We start from the raw sequence: 21,967 nt of genomic DNA on the forward strand, positions 1-21,967 counted from the left end.
TGAGCCAAATCCCCAACCCCCTGACTAGCCACTCTTACTCTGTCCTGAGCCCTTCGAATATGCTGCGGGGAGCCCTTGGCTGTGAACTGCCAGGAAAACTCGCTGTTTCGGATTGGGATTTTGCTACTGGAGGAGCAGAACCACAGCCTCAAGCAAGGAATCTATTCTATATAAGCCTGCAAATTAGTAAAAACCCAAGCATGAGCCGGCACGATAATGCAAGCCTTTAATTCCAGCTCCTGGAAGACAGAAGCAGGCAGATCTCTGAGATCTCTGTGGGTTCCAAGATAGCCTGGTCTACATAGTGAGTTCCAGGACAGCCAGAGATACATAGTGGTACCCCCTCTAGAAAACAAACCAACAACAAACAAAACAAACAAAAGGCCACACCCGCCATACTGACCTACTGAGCACCATTAGGATCAGGTTGCTCCAACTTCCCAGTCTCCCTGCTACCCATCGTTCCTCTAACAGTAATTACCAGAAGAGGGTTACTTTGTCCTCCTTCCCTCCCTCCCTCCCTCCCTCCCTCCCTCTCCTTTTCTCCTTAGTTTTCTGTTCTTGGATTCTTGCAAACCACCATACAACAAACAGCAGAGGGTTGGGATCTCAGCCCAGCTCCCTACTCTCCGGAGCATTCTAGTAGGAACTGGCTGATTAAGCCAGCTACATGGAGGCTGTGCTGGGATGGGAACTGGGTCTTCCCTTTCTCCATTCTCACCAAGCACTGCCCTCCCTAGCTCACAGGCCATTATACCTACTTTTCTTAAGGTTGAGAGGATGATTCTGTTTTTTTGTTTTTTGTTTTTTGTTTTTTGTTTTTTTTTTTTTAAGGGGGGGTTGCCCAAGATGATGCCTAGGTTGGTCAGCAAGTGCTTGGGTTCCTCATGCCTCATGCTGACAGTGGAATGAGACAGGCGATGTCAAGGGAGGCAGAGAGTAACTATCTTTCTTAACAGGGTCCTTGTGTGGCTGCACGGAGCCTTTGAATTCCATAGCGTTGTCCCATAAGTACAACTTTCCTTCGGCGGGCTCGTAAGCACACAGGAAAGCTCAGAGGAAGCATCCGTCCACTAAGGACCTTGCTCTGGGAGGTGATCCAAAGAGCCTACGAACATTCACCTCTGCCCTTCCTCCAACACAGGTCCAGCACAGACAGGACCCTGATTACTTATCTCTGGAGGTATTTCCCACCATTCTTTCTGAAATTCTAGCTATAAAGCACCCCCTTATGAAACCTGACAGCCAGTCCCACCTCAAAGGACATCCTCTTCCTTCAATTCTTAACCCAGAGAGGCTGTCCCTGGGAACACCACAGCCACCTCCCTTCTGAACGACAGCACAGCCAGGCAGTGGTGGCACATGCCTTTCATCCTGGTACCCAGGAGGCAGAGGCAGGTGGATCTCTGAGTTCAATGAGGCCACCCTGGTCTAGTTCCAGGACAGCCAGGGCTAAACAGAGACCCTGTCTTGAAAGAGCAGACCAGTGCTAGAGAAAGACTTGGAAAGCAGTGTCTTCAGATGCTCACAGCCCTGCTCTAAGGAGAGAGGCATGCTGAAACCTGGAAAAAGGTAGTTTCTCGTGAAAATAACATTAACCTACCAAGCAAACTCCTACACCTACCCCAGCTAACCAGACAGAGAGGGTCTCCTACAGAGAGTTCCCTCATCAGAGCTCCAATACTACAGGGTAGAGAGCGCTATGGCGGTGGTGAGCAGGCATTTTCCTGGAGAAACTAATTTCTGTGCAACTTAGGGGGTGTAAAAAGCATGTTACTTTTCTCCTGTGAGTTTCAATAGTCCTGATATATAGTTCCTAATTTTTTTTTCTTTTTGTCTATTTATTTTTATGTTATGTGTATAGGTGTCCTGTCTGGGCACTCTGCACATGCCTGGTAATAAGATAGACCAAAAGAGATCCTCCGATCTCCTAGAACTGGAGTTGTATATGGTTGTGAACCTCTTTGTGGTTGCTGGGAACTGAACCAGGTCCTCTGGAAAAAGCAGCCAGTGTTCTTAACTGCTCAGTGCATCTCTCCAGCCCCAGACTGTGTCTATTCTAGAAGGCCTGCCCCTGCCCCAAGCCTAGTACCTTCGTCTACTCTTCCAGTTGTGCCTTTTCCTCTAATCGCTGTCTGTCCTCTTTCATCTACCCAATACCCCAAGATTGTCACCTTTACTCTGAGCCCTGATTTGTGTGTGTTTGCGTGCGCGTGTGCATGTGCACGCGCGCGCTCATGCATAAGCATGAAGATAGCTTATGTAACAGAGAGATCAAGTGTGTGGGTTTTCTAGGAAATCTCTGAGGACTTGTGGGCTAGGAGATAGAGGTAGGCAGTGATGGTGTTTGCCTTTGATCCCAGCACTCCAGAGGCAGAGGCAGGCATATCTCTGAATTCCAGGCCAGTCTGCTCTACAGAGTGAGTTCAGGACAGCCAGCACTGCACAGAGAAACCCTGCCTTGGAACCAAACCAAACCAAACCAAAAGAACTGTCTCTTTCATTATGCAAAGCAGCGTAGATGTGTGGAGAAAGGCATCTCTCATAAGGTAGGTCATGAGCGTGTATGCTCATATGTTTGGATAGCCTTACTTTTGAGATGATACATCGGTGATTTGGCTTGTAATACATGGGCATATGTGCCAGGCAAGAACGGTGAGTTTTAAATAAAAAATATTACATTTATTTATTTTTGTGTTATGCGTATGTGTGCGGGTCCATGCATAACAGAGCCCACATGTAGAGCTCAAGAGACTAGCTCTTGGGAGTTTTAGCTCTTGGGAGTTTGTTATTTCCTTCCATTATATGGTCCTGGGGAATCCAACTCTGATCGTCAGGTTCAGTGGCAATCTGACTGCTCCTTGTCTCTTGTCTGCTGAGCTAGCTCATCGGCCTTAATACTGTGCTTTTTATTCAAAGAGCTGCCCATGTTTGGGTATGGGTATGCAGCTGTATATACACCACACCTTAAAGTCTGTCTTTGCGGGTCCAAAAACGAGCCTCTTTTCGTAGAGGAATATTGGTATATGACGATATATGCTGGATGAAGTCCCTGTGTGTTTTTGCCCATGTGGCAACAGATGCTTGCATACGTGGATTCATGTTCATTCAGGCCTTCTGTCCTACTTACAGGCAGGTCCTGAACACAGCCTGGAAGTACGGAGGAGCTAGCCATATTTTCTGTGCCTTCCCAGGAGCCATCAAACTAGATTCATCCCCACTCCCAGATTTTGCCCCAGTTTGCACAGAGTGCCAGGAAAGGCGGGGCTCAGGCGAATCCCAGACAGCAGATTCCCTCCAGCAGCCTCAAGGGCCTGTAGGAACTGTGGTGTCGCAACCAAACTGGGGCCCCTGCCGGAAGCGGAAGCTTGCATTGGGGGTGGTGAGGCACAGTCGCGGCGGTCACAGCGTGCCAGGCTCTGGGCGCTCGGCGGGGGCGTGCGCGCCACGCGCGTGCGGGGCAGGCTGGGCGCCAGGCGGCACCCTCCAGGCCCCAGCGTCTGTTTACCAACAAACTGACTTCGCTCTGCAGCTACACATTCCGACGCGCTGAATAAGCGGCCGGGGTTGGGGATCTGCTTTCCACTCCCTCGCAGAGCCATGGCTGCGTGGGTCATGTAGACCCGCGCGACGCGCAGAGCTTGAACACAGGTTCTGAGTCCCTGAAGTGTCTCCAGTTATCGCGCAGCTCCCCTCATTCCTTAGCTACCCCAGACCCAATTTCTTACCACCATAAACATCGTTACCAAGTCTTCCTGACTCTATCGATAATACCTCAGGAACTTGGAATAGATGAAGAGATATAGGGTCCGGAGCTCGCACCCCTCCCGTTCCCGGTGCACGCTAACACCGGGAGGGGGGGCGTGCCCAGCTCTGAGCCACCCTGAGGTCACCGTACAATAGCCAATCCGGGGTGTCTAAGTGGGCGGGGGACCCCTGGGGTCCTGGGGACCGAACCCAGAAGAAAGATGGGGGAGGGGTAAAACCACGGGGCACCCCAAACCCCTTTCCCGGGTGCGAGTTCTCTGCCAGAAAAGGCTCAGAGAGACACTTTTCCTGGGATCCAAAGTGTGAGGGTAGCTTGCTGGAGCCGGAGACTTTGAAAGGAGTTGACAGAGAGAGTAGACGGCGTGTGGGCCATAACCTAGGCCCTGCGGTCTGGCATCACCGCAATGACCTCTTTACCCTGTCCCCTTCCTGGCCTTGGTGCCTCCAACGTTGTCTTCCCGGACCTCGCCCCCGCCTCGTCGGTAGTGGCTGCTTACCAGCTTGGACTATCCCCCGGAACCGCAGCTTCCCCCGATTTGTCCTTCTCCCAGCACTATGGCCACCTCCTGTCCTATTCCTACCCTGGGCCAGCAACCCCAGGAGACTCCTACCTGTCCAGCCAGCAACAATCCGCGGCGCCGTCTCGGCCCTTTCACCAGCCGACTGAACACCCTCAGGAACTCGAAGCAGGTAAGTGGTGACCGCCGCAGCTCTTCTCACCCCTGGGGTCTGGGTTGCCTTTGCATAAATTTCGCGCTCTTCTGCTTGCACGCAGCTAGCGGGATTCAAATGTTTCTCAGATACCCTGGAATCTGCGGTAGGGGGAGGGCGAAGGATGGGGGAGGAGCGCAGGCAAGTTGATCTAGGTCTCCTTTTTAAATCCGACCTGGTTTCGATTTGCAGTTTTGTAAAGCCAGGAGGGAGGGCTCCCTACCCCACCCCCCTGGAGCAGTGGGGTTGTGTGTGTACCTGTGTAACGGGAAACTGCCAAAATCCAGAGGGAAGGGTGGAGACCTAACCCCTTCTCCTTGATTCTCCTCATACTTCACTTCCGACATCATCCCTTTTGAGTTCTGGTCAAAACCAGTGTATAAACCAAACAATGCTAAACAGAAATCAATCCCCAGTTGGAGGTAGGTAGACAACTAGGCGGGGTTCCTTCTACTTTCTTGGGCCCCACCCCCTTTCCCCTAGAGGTGCCTAACCCTGTCTGGTAACTGGACCGTGCAGAATCTGGATGAGGACCCCACCAACTGTTGCTCAAAGAATAGAGTTACAGGCTGGTCTTCCAGTCTCAAGATCTTTCCCTGGCCTCCTCTGCCTTGCTCCTAAGCCGTCCTTACAGTCCGTCTTCACCCTTAACTTTGGTATACATTTAGACCCAGTTCCTGTTGCCTGCAGCAAATCTGAGCTCCAGAGAAAAACCGCTCGCTGGAAGGCTTTGGTGAAGACAAGGGAGCAGCTGGCCTTCCTAGTCCCGAGCTATGCACAGCCCAACTGACAGCCCCTGGCTGGCAGTGGGAGAATGCTAGCCATAGACCCACTGACTAATGGAACATTGAAACACCCCGGCAGTTCTTGCCATCGTCCTCAAAGATGCACATTTGCCAAGTGACTTCAGTAGTCAGCCCCAAATGAAGATATTTTTCTCGTTTTTCCTTTGTTATTCGGGCATAAATTTACGACCCCGCCCCACCCCCCACCCCGCAACCAAGGACACACTAGAATAGGGGCTCAGATTCCTTGTTCTATGGTTGGAGAGACTGAGACAGGAAAAAAAGGGTGCATATAGATCCAGGACACAACTTCTTTTTCCAGGCTCCTGGCCCTGGGCAAATTCACTTTCTTCAAAGAACGGAGCCAGGAGAGGGGACTTCACAGGGCCCCCAGAAAGTTAGCCTTCTGGGGGCAGAGTGGGGGTGGGGCTGCTGGGTCTAGTTGGGGGAGGGGCAGTCGGAGGAGGGGCAGAGTTTTACGTACAGATCTACAAAGGAACCTCTTGGACTCTTCCTTTTAGATATGCTAATACACACTGGGGAAGTGGAAGCAAAAGAGATCCTGAGTTTGGGGACAACCTGGGTAACCTGCTACTCATGGTGCGCGTGCCCATAAGGACAGTGCATTTTGGGACTGGGGTGGAAGAATCTGACCTTATTGGGAGACCTATCTGGCCGTACGATGAAGTCGGCTTTCATATGCCTTCCCTTGCTTGGTCCAAGAACAGTGGACTGGAGAATTCTTTCTATTACATACTTTACCCGGATCCAACGAAAAAAATAAGAGACATGTTCACAAGCAGAAACTTCTTTAAAAATATACCGTAGCATTTCGCTATTGAAATTGTGAGGGCCGCCCGTTCTTGAATGAGTAATTGGAGTATGAGAGAGGGCTTGGGGTGTTCTACACCCATACTACGTGTGCACCTCCGTCCCAAGGAGGCATTTGGCTCGGAAAGAGCCTCAGCTACACCCCGTTGAGGCTGCGGGTGCGGCTGCCGCGCCTCCACGGAGGCCCTGGGGACCCGTTATCGCGACCGGGGTAGATCCAGTTGTGACTTGCCAAAACTAGTGTGGAAAAGTCGGCTGTTCCGGAAGGTACCTGGAAGGTGATCTGCTCTGCGAGTTCAGCAGTCTGGGATGTCTTCCTTCCTTCGCTCTCTGCTCATTATTACCCGAACTGCGTGGTCCAAGCAGTCAAGAAGGCGCACGGGCCGTCGTCACTTGGCTGCCAGCCCCAGGCGGCAAGCAGTAGGGTCGAAGTAGGAGAGACAAGACAGGCAAGGGCGGGAGTGGAAACCCAATGGTTTTTCTGGGAATTGGCTGAGGTTCAGATCCAAGGGGTCCCCAAGGCCACCGGTGATGGGTGTGGGGGAGGTGAAGGCAGTGGTGACTGCAGCCCTGCAGTGGTGAGCGGAGACCCTTACATGTTGGGTGAACCCAGAATGGATGGGGAGCGGAAGGACAGAAACTGTGGCTGCCAGGATACAGGGACATCTCACCTGCTCTATTCTGGGGTCCTCATAGTAGACCCGCACGGAATGAAGCAACTGTCACCCCAACATTTTGTCATTCTGGGCAGGCATTTTGCTTCTTTGTCTTCCCACTTCTCATCCACTTGGACAGTCTCGGTATTCCATAAAGTGGTCCAGGTTGGGGCCCAGGTTTCATGAGTGGAAACCCAAAACCTCGATCTTTTTTTTTTTTACCCCACCCTGCCCCCCCAAGGTCTCAATTTTGATGCCAACCTGAAGCCTTTTCCTGGAGAATCAAGCCAGTAGTGGGTAGTGGGAATTGGGGGACCTGTGGGAGACCCCAGACCTCATGCCACAGCTTTGCAGCACCTAGAGGACAATATAACAGCCCTTACTGCTGGCAGATCTCTGAGCATTCTAGACCTATCATGAGGGAACCGCTCTGTACTTGTGGCCCACAGGAAAACAAGGCTACCACCCATCAATCTGGCTTCTAGATCTCTTAAAAAGCCTCCCCAGAGCTAGCCAGCCTGCAGGGAAGAAAAGGATGGTCCTTTTTACTGCAGGGTACACTAGGGCTCACTTTTCCTTCATATTAGCATTTAAAGCGACTTCTACAGACCCCTTTCAGAAGCAAGAGGCTGCCAGCATTACCTCTGAGCTTTGAGTATTACGTGTAGGTTTCCTGAGTCTTGGATGCACTGCTCTGCTCATCTCTAGACCTTAGCTCAGCTCCCCATGAGTCTTTTGCTCTATTGGAAGCAGGCTGACCAGCCCAACCTACCAACATCGCTGCCCCCTCACTGCAGGAGCCTGGGTACCCTTAATTGGGCCCTCAGCGTTTCCTGTTCTTAGGTCCCACAGTGGAAGCTTCAGCAGGGCCAGAACTCAAGAGCTGCAGCTTGTATCAGCTGTTGCTGGTGTGGAAATGGCTCTCACCATCACACACACACGTTGAGACCCAGGTTGATGATGAAGGCTGCAGTTGTTTTTGTTGATTGCCCATGGTATGGGATCCAATGGGTTTATTAAACATAGCTGGCTTACCTGGTCACTCCGCATGTCACATCTCCGTGTTCTTCTACCTCCCAGAGTCAGAGAAACTGGCACTGTCCCTGGAACCCTCCCAGCCGTCCCTGACCAGGAAGCTGCGCAAGCCTAGAACCATCTACTCCAGCCTGCAGCTGCAACACCTGAACCAGCGTTTCCAGCATACCCAGTACCTGGCCCTGCCCGAGAGAGCTCAGCTGGCAGCGCAGCTTGGACTCACCCAAACCCAGGTAGGGCCAGTCCTGTCCCTGCCCAGTGCAAAGCTCCCCAGTCCCTGCTCTCTGAGAACCCACAAAGGAGTTCCATGATTTTGCTGACACAGCTCAAGAAGGAGGAGCGCCCACAGCTGGGCCGCAGGATGAGTTGGGGGTATATATTAAAGGAGACCAGGGATGCACCCAGACAGGAAGCTGAGACTGAGGGATTCCAGAACTGAAGGGTTGGAGCCAAGGTTCCCAGGACTCACAGGTTCCTTTCCCTTTCCACACCGTTTCACAGACACTCCTGTCTGTCCTCTTTTCCTCTCAAAGGTAAAGATCTGGTTTCAGAACAAACGCTCCAAATATAAGAAGCTCCTGAAACAGAGCTCTGGGGAACTGGAAGAGGACTTCTCTGGGAGACCCCCCTCCCTGTTTCCCCACTCTCTAACCCTCCCATCCATCTGGGATCTACCCAAGGCAGGCACCCTGCCTACCAGTGGCTATGACAACAGCTTTGGTGCCTGGTATCAGCATCATTCCCCAGATGTGCTGGCGCTGCCTCAGAGGATGTGAGTCTGGAGGGAGGCTGGTCAGGCTTCAGCCCTCCTGTCAAGCCCAGGACCTGAGCACCTGCTCCCCTTCTGGGAGGAGAGGAAACCGGCTCCAGATGGATTTTCTCAGAAGTCAAGAAGCTGAAGGAGAAAAGGAAAAGAATGGAGTGGAAGCCTGGCTCTCCAAGCTAGAGAGCTAAACCAGGGGATTTAGACTGCCACCATCTTGCCACTCCCTCCCCCTTCAAATGACTACAGCCCCAGCACAGCCTAGGGTCTAAACCAGGAAGAAAACAAATATCATTCCTGGCCTGCACCGTGGGGGTCCAGACAGCTCTTCCATGAACAAAACCAGAAGTGGACACAGAGTCTCTGTTGGCCACCATAAAGTCTCCGATTTCCATTTACTAATTATTGATGGTGGCCCAGTGGTAGAGTAAGTGCTTAACATGTAAGAGGCCCCAGCATCAAAACAAAAACATGGAGGGTGGGCCTGTGGGCAGCTCATGCATCTGTTTTAAATGGCTGTCTACCACCTTATCTACCCATTTCTCGTTGATAGTCATGGGCTCATTGTAATTCAACAGGTACATGCTAAGAGCCTAGGCCCGCTGCTCCCCATCCTTAACACCTCACAAGTTCACCTGCACATATTGTGGGCGGGGACAAACAGAACCTCTGGATCAGTGCGGGCCTAGCTGCAAAGGTGGGGTAGCCTTGGCATCTCGGCTCCTCACTGTTGCCTCTACCCAAGAAACTGCCCTGACTGACCGCTATTCTGCCCAGCATTCCCAGGGACTTGTCAGCTCTCAAATCACAAGCTTCAGAGACTAAAATGGAGAGAGAGAGAGAGAGAGAGAGAGAGAGAGAGAGAGAGAGAGAGAGAGAGATATCCTGAGTGTTAGGCCTATTTCTCTCCTGTATTCATCCTGGTCAGAGCTAACTACTCTGCCCATCTCTTCTCTCTCATCTGATATAGCCTCCCCTTTACCAGAAGTCATAGACACTACTTTTTTTTTTTTTCCAGAGCTGGGGACCGAACCCAGGGCCTTGTGCTCGCTAGGCAAGCGCTCTACCGCTGAGCTAAATTCCCAACCCCGAACACTACTTTTTAAATTAATGAATTATTTATTGTTTTAAATATGTATTTATATGTGTACACTGTAGCTGTCTTCAGACACATCGGAAGAGGGCATCAGATCCATTACAGATGGTTGTGAGCCACCATGTGGTTGCTGGGATTTGAACTCAGGACCTCTGGAAGAGCAGTCAGTACACTTAACCACTGAGCCATCTCTCCAGCCCTTATTTGTATATGTACTGGTGTTTTGCCTGCATCTATGTCTGTTTGAGGGTATTGGGACCCCTGAAACCGGAGTTACAGACAGTTGTGAGCTGCCATGTGGGTGCTGGGAATTGAACCTGGATCCTCTGGAAGAGTAGCCAGTGCTTTTAACCACTGAGCCATCTCTCTAGCCCAACACTAGATTCTTGCTAAGCCCCAGCCACCAGCTAGCTCTGTGGTTCTAGCTCTGGAACCTCTTAACAGTGCCCATGGCTTCATGTGAAATGGGAAAATGCTCAGACACAGAATGGCTCAGTCAGAATGGTCTTCCACAGCAGACACCTCCTGGGGCCAATTGTAGAGGGAGCCAGGCACTTCACAGCCACGATGTTCTACTTTTTAGTCTGGGCTCTCCTTGGGAGAGGACTTGTTGGAGGTGGAATGGCTTTAGCCTACAGAAAGGGGTGGGGGAGGAGGAATACTAGAAGGAACTGGAATTCTCCATCTAATACACGGCTGTGGATCTCCTGCTGGGTACCTCCTAGGGAGAGCACTGTAACCAGGACAGGTGCTTCAGGCTAACACGTGGCTCAACAGAGGACTGGAGGCAGTGTGACGAGAAGCAGAGGAAAAGCAGGACAGAGGCCGTTTGGCCACTATCCAGAGGTTGTAAATCCAGTGTGAGCTGGTGGGGTTAGGGCCGGGTGAGAAGGCTGGTCAGCTCCCCGAGCATCAGGAACTGGCAGCACCATGATTCATCCTGTGCCACAGCTCCCACCACACATACAGCGTGGGGGGTTGGCGGAGGACAGGGTCAGCCGTTCAGGGTTCAGGGAATTCAGCCCAGAGTGGCCCCAGGGGCTGGGGAGGGGCCTCCAGTTCCAGGCAAAAGGCTTCAAAGGCTAGCTTCCTCTCACTGCCTAAACCTGTTCCCAATCACATCAAACCGAGGGCACCAGCCCTTGGCTGAAAAGCCCAGTAGGGCACCTGAGCAAAAAAAAAAAAAAAGAAGCTTGGTTTGGGGTCATAGGGAGGACAGAGGGGTATTGCATTCAGTGGAAGTATCTCACATCAGGATGCCTGTACACATTCCTTCTTTGTCCCACTACTGGGTCAGTCGTCACATCCAGCCCCCCAGAGACTCACCGAAGAGTGCCCCGTGGGCAGCAAATGGCAGTTCATAGGACAGTGTGGAGTGAGCATGCTCACTGGAGAGACGCACACCCCTCAATCCCCTTTCTCTCTTTCAACGCCCCCCCCCTCCCGCCCTTGGACCCTGGCTCCACTGCTCTAGGGGTGGCTGGCCCCAGATGGCTTCTCTAGGTCTTCTTTGAGGCCAAGGGCCCTGGGGGTGCTGTTCCCTGCTGTGCAGGCTACACACTCCTCTTTCCACAGAGCAAGATAAGATCTACCGCCCCATCTCGGAAAGCCTCCAAAGGCAGATTAATTGGACAGCCCAACACGAGTCGCATCGTTAAAACAACAGCCTGGGCTGTAAAGTTAAGTAGCAGAAGTGTAATTGCTCTCCCAGCCAGCGACCAGCTGAGCCTGCGGCACCCCTTCCCTTACCCCCATGTGCTCTTTCCAGGGAAAGTGAGACTCTTTTCCTCTTGGGAGCTGGTCCAGTTGCCTCGGACTTCAGACTTTGGGGGTGATGGGCCTGAAGGAATTCCTACAAGAAAGGTGCCTCGTTTCCACCTCTCTAGCCACCATGGTTACCGAAGGGGGACCAGATGGTTTCTCCCCAGGATGAAGCTCATTGGGAACATTGTATCAACAAAGAAAAGGGAAGACTGAGGGTAGACTTTGGTCTCCAAAGTGGTCCCAGCAGTAGACGCTTGCTTGCTCTGTGGTAGCCTTGGCTGTCGTGGAATGCACTCTGTAGACTGAGCTGGCCTCGAACTCAGAGATCTTTGCCTCCCAAGCACTGGGATTAAAGGCTTGTACTACTGCTACCGCAGCCACAACCTCCAGGCTTGCCTGGTTTCTTAACCCCTCTGTGTTTTGTTTCCCCTCAGACAGGAACAATGATAGGATTTGCTTCGCCATATAGTTGTGATGATGAATGGATAAGATGCCTGTAACAGCCTTGACATAGTGCCTGGAACACAGTGAGCACTTTATAAATGACATTCACATCTGCTGCTGTGGCAATAGGAGGGGACAGACAGCCTGCTCCAAGGGTGAGTTCCTGTAGTCATCTATTCATCTCTGCCTAAGCAGATAAACCTGCTTCCCCAGGATAGGGAGGAAGGATGGGGCTGGTGATCCCAGCACATCCAGGGCAACATTGTAACATTGTTAGAGACCAGGACTCCCTCCAGGTCCCCTACTCAAAGTGGGCAGCCGCTTTGCCCACCTAACATCATCTGGGGCTACAGAACAGGAGCAGTATGTCCAGAGCACTTGCTGTCACTTCCAGGGTCTCAGCTACAGGCCACACAGCCTTCTGGGTAGCTCACCCCCCACCACTCCCTTGTACTATTTTAAGGTTTGCCCCCCATTCTCTCCCCCAGACCAAATGAGATTCAATTAATTCAATTAAAGCAATTTGGAAGCAGCTCCTGAAGGCTTTGGATGTGAGATAATTACCAGTAATTTGCTTCTGTGAAGAGGAAAAGGTTACATGGGGTCTAGCATGGGGAAGGAGGCAGCCCCCTCCTCACAAAATGCACCCAGATCTAGAAGGATTCCACACAGCAATCTTAGCTGCCCTCCCATTGGCCAAATTGCTTGCAGGTGGGAAAAAGGAGAATGTGGCCGTGGGTGGGGGGTGGGAAGACCCTGGAGTGACAGGTTGCCCCTCCTCCAGCCTTGAATCTACTGTGCCTGTGTGAGGTGGGGGTGGGGAGCCACTCCTCCCTCTCCCCCAGGACACTGCAGGGCTTCATGGGTTCTAGCAGCTGATTACTCAGTCCCAGCCTCACTAGAGCTCTGGTGCCTGGGCTTGCCTCTGGGATTGGATCCAGAGGCAATGGAATGTTATCCAGGTAGCTGAGGCCTGTGGAGACGGGAGCTTTGGAGATCAAGGACTTCCCTCGAATTTGTAGGGGATATGGGTCAGTGGGGCAGGATCCCTGGATATGGACAGTGACCACCTGCTCCCAAGTCTCTTGAGATGTCCTCTGTGTCCCCCTCCCCCAACCTCTCCCCCACCATACTCCAGCACTTTCAGGTTCTGTCAAGAGTCTAATAAAAATCCCTTCCATTGTCTTGGTGTCTGTCTGGCCTCAAGGCCACTGAAGCTTCTTCCTTCCCCAAAGCATGTTACAGGTAGGTGCCCCTGTCCCCACCTCACTTTACCTCAGATAGCTCTTTCCTTGCCAGACCTCAGGAAGCCTAGAAGCTGTGGAGGGTAGGGCTGGGTGGGAAAAGGGAAGAAGCTTGGGTGCCCCATTCCTTGGGACTCCCTGTTTCAGGTCATCATGATTTAACAATTAAAACGCAGAAGAAAGGGCACTGGTTAGGGGCTTATGCCTGTCATCTCAGTTGAGGCAGATCTCAGTTTGAGGCTAGCCTGGTCTACACAGTGAGTTCTAGGACAGAGCAGCCAAGGCTACAGCCTCTGGCTCCTGTCTTGAACAAACAAAAAACAAAACAAAATAACATAAAATAAAATAAGGAAGGAAGGAGCTTGTTTGGAACTGTCATCTTCCACCTTTGCTTCTCTCAGAGGGGTCTCTCAGCTCTTTTGTTCTCCCCTCTGCACCCCACCTTCTCGCAGTTGTAGGCCTGTTGGAGGTGGGGGCCAGGAAAGGATTCTCTCTGTGAGTCCTCCATGGCTGCTGTCTCTTCCCAATGGGCAAGCTCCTAGACCGGAAACCTGTGTCTCCACCACCCCATGCCTCCTCCTCTCATACCCCAGCCAGTCAGATCCAGTACAGATGAAGGAATACAAAGACCCAGTCATTTCAGTGTGCAAGCTGACTGGCAGTTATCCTTAGCTACATGGAAAGTTCAAAGCCAGCCTGGGCTACATGGGACGCTGTCAAGGAAGGAAGGGAGTGGGGGAAAGACTAGAAAAGAGGCTGGGTGTGATCCTATATGCCTTTAATTCCAGTATTTTGGAATCCCAGGCCAGCCAGGGCTACATCGGGAGATCCTGTCTCAAAAATAGATTCAATAATAATAAATATTTGAAAAGAAGAAAAGAAGCCTGCCAGTGTCTCTCCCTCTGTCTCTCTCCCTGTGTGCTTGTGTGGCAGAAACACAGACCTCTTTATTTCTCCCCTCTGACTTCTCTCTTCCCCCACCCCTTTCCCCGGCTAATGTTTTCAGCCATATTTCCCTAGGTGCTGCTGGGGTCAGGGAGAGGCTGGATGGCCTCTCAGAAATCCAGTAAGTTGATGATTTCATTTTCTTTGCTCTTTTCTTTCCCTGGACTCTGGCTAGAACTTCCAACTCCTCCCCGCACCCCATGTCTCTCAGACATGTTTGTAGCATCCAGCTCTGCCAGAGGCAGGGGATGGGGATGGGGGTGGGGGAGCTTCCTCTGAACTTCTCCAGGGATCCTTCTCTTCTGCTCCCCTGTCCCAGCCTTCTACCACTGACTCCCAGTCTGAGGGAGGGTCCCAGGCTGGCGAAGAAGGCTTTTGGAGTCCTGTGTTTGGTGGTGATTGCTGGGTAAGTTATATAGTCTCTGAGACTCACATGATTCCCTCTTGGCTAGGGACTGGTGTGGTGGCTACCACTTTCCCCTCAAGGTTAGAGTTTTCTAAGGCAGAAGACCTCAGAGTCTCCCCTTAGCCTGACAGCTCTCTCCAGGAACACGACTCTGCCTCCATGAATCAGACCGGATGCAGTCTACAGCTTTGGGCAACCCCAGAGTGGACTGGCAGTTTGACCAGTCCAGAAAGGGTAAAGGAGTGGAGCTCATAGAGGACGGCAGGCTTTTCTGATTGTCACCTCCTCGTGGGTGCTAATCCTCAGTTTCTCTGACTCTCAGATGGAGAGCTTAGGTCACTTGCAGGGGACAATGTCCCTCTGCAGAGTCCACATAGGACATGTTCCCATCTGGACTGATTCCCTTTTAGAGCTCAGTTGAGACCTCAGGAAGACACATGCCACTGTCCAGAAGGAGACTGACCCTCATTGCCAAGCCTACGACTAAAACACGAGGCAGTTAGGTCAAGTGTGTTACCTGGTCTCTTTCTTTGTCCTGCTTTTAACACAAGGGAGGCAAGATGGTTTACATGCTACCACCATATTGAAGTTGCCAGAGATCAGACTAGAGTGGGCTCCCAGCTCAGTACCTCCTTTCTCTACCATTCACCCTCTCCCACCCCCACTGATGTTTTCACTCCCTTTATAAGGAGGGGCTGAGCACTAAGGGGTGGGCAGCCGAGAGAGCCCCGGTGGGCACCTAGGATCCTCACCCCTCCCCTTCCCACTAGCAAGGCCTACACAGCCACTGGCCCATTCCCCTCTTGGACCAAGGAGCTGCTCTTGGTCTCTGCAAGCTAGGACCTGCCATAGACTACTCCTCCCAGCCCCGGAGCTGTCGGGAATTCTTTGCTCCAACAGATCCTCGGGGAAGCCAGGCTGCACGAGGCAAAGCTTCTGACATGCCTCTGCCTTGCTCCTGTCACATTCCCTGAGCCCAGGGGGATCAGCTGGACACACCAATGCAGGCAGGGCCTTCTACCCCTGTGACTCTAGGCCTTTGTCTCACTTCCTCAAGACTTGTGCCTCCCTCTTTAAACTTGGAATGCTGCCTTCAGACTCGTCTGAACCCTTCCAGCCTCTGGCAACTCCATCTGAAAAATAAGCAGCCCCCTCCCCACCCTGCACTGCTATGAAGACAGACGTCATCGTTTGGTTCTCTGGAGCACAGATAGCCTAGGGACTGGGCAGTTTACTTTACCCCCTCTGGGTCTTTATTTCCTCATCTCTGCATCGGGGCTAATGAGCAAACCAATGCACTCAGGGGCCCGGGGTTCCACTCAGTTAGTTGAGCATTTGCTTAACTTGAACGAATCCCTGGTTCTATCCTTAGCCCTGCAGAAACCAAGTGAGCCCCTCCAAGTATTCTGGAAGCAGAGGTCAGTGGGTTAGAAGCTCAATGTTATTCTTAGCTGTATTCTGAGAATCAGAAGTTCAATGTCACCTTTAGCTAAATAGTGAGTTTGAGGCCAGCCTGGACTACGGGAGAGCCTGTCTTCTCCTTTTATTTTCTTTTTTTTTTTCTTTTTTTGGAGCTGGGGACCGAACCCAGGGCCTTTTCCCCAACCCTAAGAGCCTGTCTTAAACCAACAACAACAAAAAGAATTGTGTAAAGGCCTTTGCAGGAGGGAGAATGCACCCTGGGTAAGCTATGAATTACAGAAGCACTGTGGAAGATACACTGGCTTTGCCCATCAGCCTGGCACTCGTCTTTGGCATCAGGATGTGTTCCCTTTCCCTCACTACCATGGGCTCCTGCAGAACTGCCATAGCTTGGTTTCTATTGTTGCAATTAAGCCAACTTGGGCAGGACAGGGTTTCTGGGCTTTTACAGGCTACAGTGTATCAAGAGAAGCCAAGGCAGGAACTTAAGACAGAATTAGAGACAGGAACCGAGGCAGAGAGCACTTGCTCATGGGCTTTCTCTCCATGGCTTGCTCAGCTTGCTTTCTTATAGAACCCTGAACCGCCTGCCCGGGGGGCTGGAGTGTCTCACATCAATCATAAATCAAGAGAACGGCCCACAGACATGCTGGCAGACCCATCTGATGGAGACTGCTTCACACTTGAGGTGGCTCTCCCTTCCCAGGTGATTCTAGTTTGGGACAAAACCGAACCAGTGCAAAGGTACACTTCTACCCTGGGAATCCCAAAACATAAGCTAGATCCCCATCCGGGGAGTGGTAACACACATCTTTAATTGCAGCACTCGGGAGGCAGAGGCAACAGAGCTCTGAGTTCAAGGCCAGCCAGGGCACCACACAGAAACCCTGTATCACAAACAACAACAACAATAATAACAAAACCCCCGGAAAACTGGGATGGTGGGGTGACTTAGTGTGTAAGGGTACCTTCCACTACGCAGCCTGACAACCTGAGTTCAAAGAGAAGCAACTCCTAAAAGTTGCCCTCTGGCTTCGGCATTGTTCTCTTACCCTTCCCAACATGTGAGCAAAACATGAATAAATGGATACATTTAAATAAAATTATGTTTTGAAAAAAATAAAAAACTCCACGGAGTACTGTGACTACTGAGCAAGAGTCATCGTTAGAATCTCACCCAAGGCCTTCTGCATCTCTGCCGTTCTCAGCTCCAGAGCCCGCTCCGAGCATCTCCATGGCGTGGCCCACTGTGGGCAGGGCCCTGGTGTGGCCCACTGTGGGCAGGGCCCTGGTGTGGGCAGTCTCCCTCAGACTTCCATCCTCCCCGGTGGGCGACTGTGGGTGTGAACTGCTCTGTGGTGAGGGGAGGCAGTTACACAGGAAGCAGCTAAAGGGCCAGCCCACTCAGTCTAAGGACGATGGTATCCAAGGAGTAAGGCTCTGCCTTGACCTCACAGCTAAGACCCGGGCAGGTGAGGCCACTGACTTCTTTTATTTTATTTTTTAATTATTTTTGGGGGGGGCAGAGTCTTCATGTGTAGTCCAGGCTTCCCTCAAACTCACAACCTTCCTACCTCCTCCTCCTCCTGAGTGCCGAGAATACAGGTGTGTGCCACCATGTCAGCCCGACTTCTTCATTCATAGAACACGTCCACGGTGGAATCTCAGCTCTTCATTGACACCAAGCAATTCTGAGCATTCTATGGCGTTGAACACAAACACACGTACACACTCACACACTAGCACACATGCACACTAGCATCCACCGTGCACGCACACACACACACACACACACACACACACACACACACACACACACACACTCTTCCCAGGAATAAGAGACTCCGTGTGCTGGCTAAATACAGGCCGTATATAAGCCCTCAGCACGGTCTCTAGTCTCCCCCTCTAAGAAGGAAAGTGTAAAGCCCCAGTACTGACAGGGTACAGCCCTGGCTCTTGCTGCCATCCTAGCTGCTGGTCCTAGGATACAGCCCTGTTCTAAGTGACTGACTCTTCACCAAGATGAGCAACAGCTGACTTCCGTCGGGATCCGTAAAACATTTTCACCATAGAAGGAGGAATTCCTTTTAAATATTTTCCTGTATGTATGTGTGTTTGCAGGCGTGAGCATGCTACATATATAGGTCGCTGGTTCTCTCTGTCTCTCTTGCTTCTGCCGTGTGGCCTATTCCAGGCTAACTGGCCTAGGACTTTCTGAAATTCTGAGGCTGTCCTGTCTCTGCCTCCCATCTCACGGTAGTGAGACTTTATAGATTTGCACTGCTACATCCGGCTTTTGTTTTCTCCAGATAGGGTTTCTCTGGGGAGCCCAGACTGTCCTGGATCTCACTCTGTAGACTAGGCTGGCCTTGAACTCAAATCGATTCACGTGCCGGGATCAAAGGCGAGCGCCACCACTGCCCATTTTTTTTTTTTTTTAAATATTGGTTGGCTTCGGGAATCAAACTCAGTTTCTTGTGAGGCGAGCACTTTATCCACCAAGTCATTTCACCAGACATATAAAGAGGAATTCTACCGGAGATCACCTTCCACAGAGGAGGAAGGCCCGTCCACATCCTCCGAGGGGCCTAAGACCTTGCTGGGTCAGCAGGAGTGTCTGAATTGCCTGTCTTTGACTAAAGGGAGAAATGGCAGCAGTCTGTGGAGCTCTCATCTAAGCCCTTCACATGTGCGAGCTGTCCCATCTCATCTCCTCAGCAGCCCCGAGAGACATGATTAGCCGAATTTTACAGCAGAGTGAAAGTAAGGTTCGGAGAGGGCGGGTGGCTGGCTTGAGGTTACGCAGCCTCAGCTATCACACCTGTGAGATGGAATTAGAACAGCACTGCCAGGTGGTCATCAGGATTCAATTAGAAGGGACTCAGGAAAGCCCTTGGCACAGGAGCTGTGTATCCGGCACACAGTAGGGCCGCACGCAGCAAGGATCTTTCCAGCCTAGAACTTTGGAGCAGTTTCTTCAGCATCCTTCCTACCAGCTTGTCCCCTTCTCCCTCAGGCTTCTCCACACTCCTCCAGCTGCCCCCGCTCCCCAGACTGAGGACACCCCACCCTTCCCTGTGTCTCCCATTGGTGATTCCTGAGCTCAGGGCACAACTGAATGGCCCCAGGCGTGGGTGTGGGACTGTGCCACACGCGTCGCCTGACGTGGCTGGGTGTCCTCGGTATGGTGCACAGGGAAGCATGTGCTATTGCTGTTTGCCAGGTGCGAGGTGAACTGCCTGGGGTGGGGGGATGCCCCTCCCTCATGCAGCTGATCCTCCAGGGTGTGGAGCCTCCCGCTTACTCAGCAAACACTTCCAGCCTGGCACTAATTCGTCCTGGTAGACAACCCAGGAATTTGGGCCCATTGGCCCCGCCTGTTGGTTCCCCTTCTCAGGCTTCCCCTTTCCTGGGTGCTCAGCTCCTCCTCACCTTGAGCCCTTTCCTGAGTGCCTCCTGAATCTCTGAGCACCTTAGACTCTCCTGGGACTCAGCAAATCCATGTCCTGATTCCCAGGCAGTTTCTAGAACTCTCCAGCCTTCTGGTTGATTGACAGTTCTGGCATTAACTTCCTCCTCTCTAGAGGAGCTTTTGGTTTAGCCAGGGGCTGAGTAACCAGGAGGAGCAGTCTGTCCAGAGGTAGCCTGGTACAGGGAGAGAGGCCCCAGCACTCGGCAAACTCTGCCTCTCATTTTCTGTGTGACCTCAGGTAAGTGGCATGGTCTCCCTGTGCCAACTTCATGATGATTAAAGACATCAGTCTAGTGAGGACGCAGTCAGTCTTTTCCTCAGTTACGCAGGACAGTGACCAGAAGCTGGACTCCTTCCTGTCATCTCACTAACCCCTCAATAGCTTACCTCCCTGCAGGCTTGTCCTCACTGACCCCGCCCAGTCTAGCAGTCCCTCAGCCAATACTGAGAGTGGGCTGTTGTGCGGGTCCCAGGAGCCCTCTGGCTCTTTATGCCCTTCATGTCCATGATGTTCACAGAGCATCCTGATATTCCAGCTATGCAAGACACGTCCTGGGATATGGTGAGGTCCCCAGGTGTCTGCCCACTTGAGTTCTTTCCCCAGCGTGGTCCCTAGGGATGTGGAGAAGAGGCATCCCAGGTCTCTCTCCTTCCAGGGTGAGAAGGACCACGGCAAAGCTCAGGCATAGGCTCTGACCTGGGAGAGGGAGTTCTGGAGGCTCCATGCTGGCTCTGGAACTGAGCAAGAAGAGGCCTAGACAGAATTGCTGACTTGGTGTGAGAAACATGTCTGAGAGACAAAGGAGAGAGACTGGGCTGGGCCCGGAGGTTGAAGTTCAGGGAGAACCATCTGGAGAGGGGGTGCTGGGCTCCTTGGAAAAGCTTTCTCAGGCTTCCCTGGCTTCTTTGACCCGCACAGTTCCCACAGCTTCCCACTTTCTCCCTCTGCCTCTTTCCCACCACAGCCTGATGCTCACCCACCTCCTGCCCTCCTCCTCTGGGCCTAGGAAATTCATCTCCAAGCACATTTTGGCTTTTGAGCCTACCAGTCCCAGGCTGTTGGGTGCTGTAAACAGTTGATTATGGTGATTAACTCTGCAATTAAAGCTGGAAAAACAGAGGCCATGTGCTGGCTGTGGGTCGTCCCCCCCCCCCCGTGCCCCAACACACCAGTGTCTACACCCCTTCCCCTCTGATCCTCTCTGGGCTTCGTCCATCCATCCAGGGCCCTCATGGAGTAGCTTGCTAGCAAGAATCCTTGCTTACTACCAAGAGTGGCCTCATCGTTCACGGAGTGCCAGTCTGTAGGGGGCTTTGCAGGAGCTGGGAGTGAGTGTCTTGTATAGACTGTCTTAGGAATGGCGGGCGTATGGAGGCAGAATTGGAGGGCTCTGTAAGGTCTCCCAGAGCCTAGGACTCCCTCGGGGGCAGGATTATGACAACCCTTCTCCTCCACTGCCCTAAGAGTTGTCTCCTCTACCCAGAGTGACAGGGTTTTTCCTTCCCTAAGCTCGAAGCGTCAGGGCAACTATTGGCTCACCGGAGAGGCAAGAAACGGCTAGTGCATCACCTTTAATGAGTTCAGCATCCAGGAAGAACCCAAGGATCCTCTGAGTCTGGTCCTTCCCTCCTCAGCATCAGCCTGACAGACGCCAGGATGCAGCCTTCTGCTTCTCTCCTAAGCTTTGCCACTCTTCATCCCATGGGGATGGGTGAGGGGGGCATTGCAGGTGTATAGGGGGTTCCTGGGGAGCACTGCTCAAGTCCATGTCTTTGCTGGGCGTGCGCCTATACCCCGTCCTCTGAGGCAGCCTTTCAAGACCTCTTTACCCTCTTCTGCCCCAGCTCCATCTGCTTTTGGTCCTGGAGGTCTCAGCTCAGGATCCACAGTCCTTCCACAGGCTGTGGCCGTCTGTGCCAGTGTGCTGACGCAGAGACGATCAGTCAGCCAATGCTAAGAGCACGGTTCGGTTAGGTCTAAGGCTGAACGGAAGGCAAGGGGAGAAGCTGGGTCACCAGCCGCCATTGCCGTTCAGTAAGCAGGCGTAGCAAGTGTTGGGTGAAGCCTTCTATTCTGATTGTCCCATTGAATCGTTCCCCTGGCTCTGTTGGTTGGTAGGATCAGCCCTGTGCTACAGGTGAGGAGACCTAAGTTCAGACCAGTGGTCAAGTGACTTGGTCACACAGCCAGTCCCGTCAGGAAGGCTGGATCCAAAGGACTCCAGAGTGAGTGCACATTCCTGTCCAGTGTCAAGCTTTCTGCAGGGCTTGCCCAGAGGAAGCTGGCCCTCTCCTTAGACCTCTCCTGGGAAGAAGCCTGCTGCAGGACCTATCACGTGTGACGATGGGCAGCTGGAGCTGCAGTGACTGGTGACTCTGATGGACCCTGCCTGTATTTTACCTTCCACCTGGACAGAAAGTCCATCGAGAGCGTTCATTTCCTTGGAGACCGGTTCTGTCTTGGACTTGCTGTGTGACCCCAACAGTCCCTATAGCCTCAACTTTTCTGTGTTTGTTTATTTCGAGTTTTCCAAGACAGGGCTTCTCCATGTAGCCCTGGCTGTCCTGGAACTCACTTTGTAAACAGGGCTGGCTTCCAACTCATAGAGATCCACCTGCCTCTGC

At 52.3% G+C, this 21,967-nt stretch overlaps 1 protein-coding gene across 1 annotated transcript; it reads left to right on the forward strand.

Moving 5' to 3' along the window:
- Positions 1-4,156: 4,156 nt before the first annotated feature.
- Positions 4,157-9,042, forward strand: Dlx4 (distal-less homeobox 4). The gene is made up of 3 exons (XM_032914527.1): positions 4,157-4,458; positions 7,832-8,019; positions 8,320-9,042. The coding sequence occupies exons 1-3, from the start codon at positions 4,173-4,175 to the stop codon at positions 8,560-8,562; spliced, it is 717 nt and encodes a 238-aa protein (XP_032770418.1). The 5' UTR covers positions 4,157-4,172; the 3' UTR covers positions 8,563-9,042.
- Positions 9,043-21,967: the final 12,925 nt, after the last annotated feature.

The sequence above is a fragment of the Rattus rattus genome, chromosome 9 (assembly GCF_011064425.1).
Source record: "Rattus rattus isolate New Zealand chromosome 9, Rrattus_CSIRO_v1, whole genome shotgun sequence".
Lineage (NCBI taxonomy): Eukaryota > Metazoa > Chordata > Mammalia > Rodentia > Muridae > Rattus > Rattus rattus.

Excerpts from the sequence above, each read along its gene's own strand:
- Dlx4 (XM_032914527.1), top strand. The coding sequence starts at position 4,173 with ATGACCTCTTTACCCTGTCCCCTTCCTGGCCTTGGTGCCTCCAACGTT. Across the intron at positions 4,459-7,831 it reads CCCTCAGGAACTCGAAGCAG|AGTCAGAGAAACTGGCACTG; the intron begins GTAAGTGGTGAC and ends TCTACCTCCCAG. Across the intron at positions 8,020-8,319 it reads TTGGACTCACCCAAACCCAG|GTAAAGATCTGGTTTCAGAA; the intron begins GTAGGGCCAGTC and ends TTCCTCTCAAAG.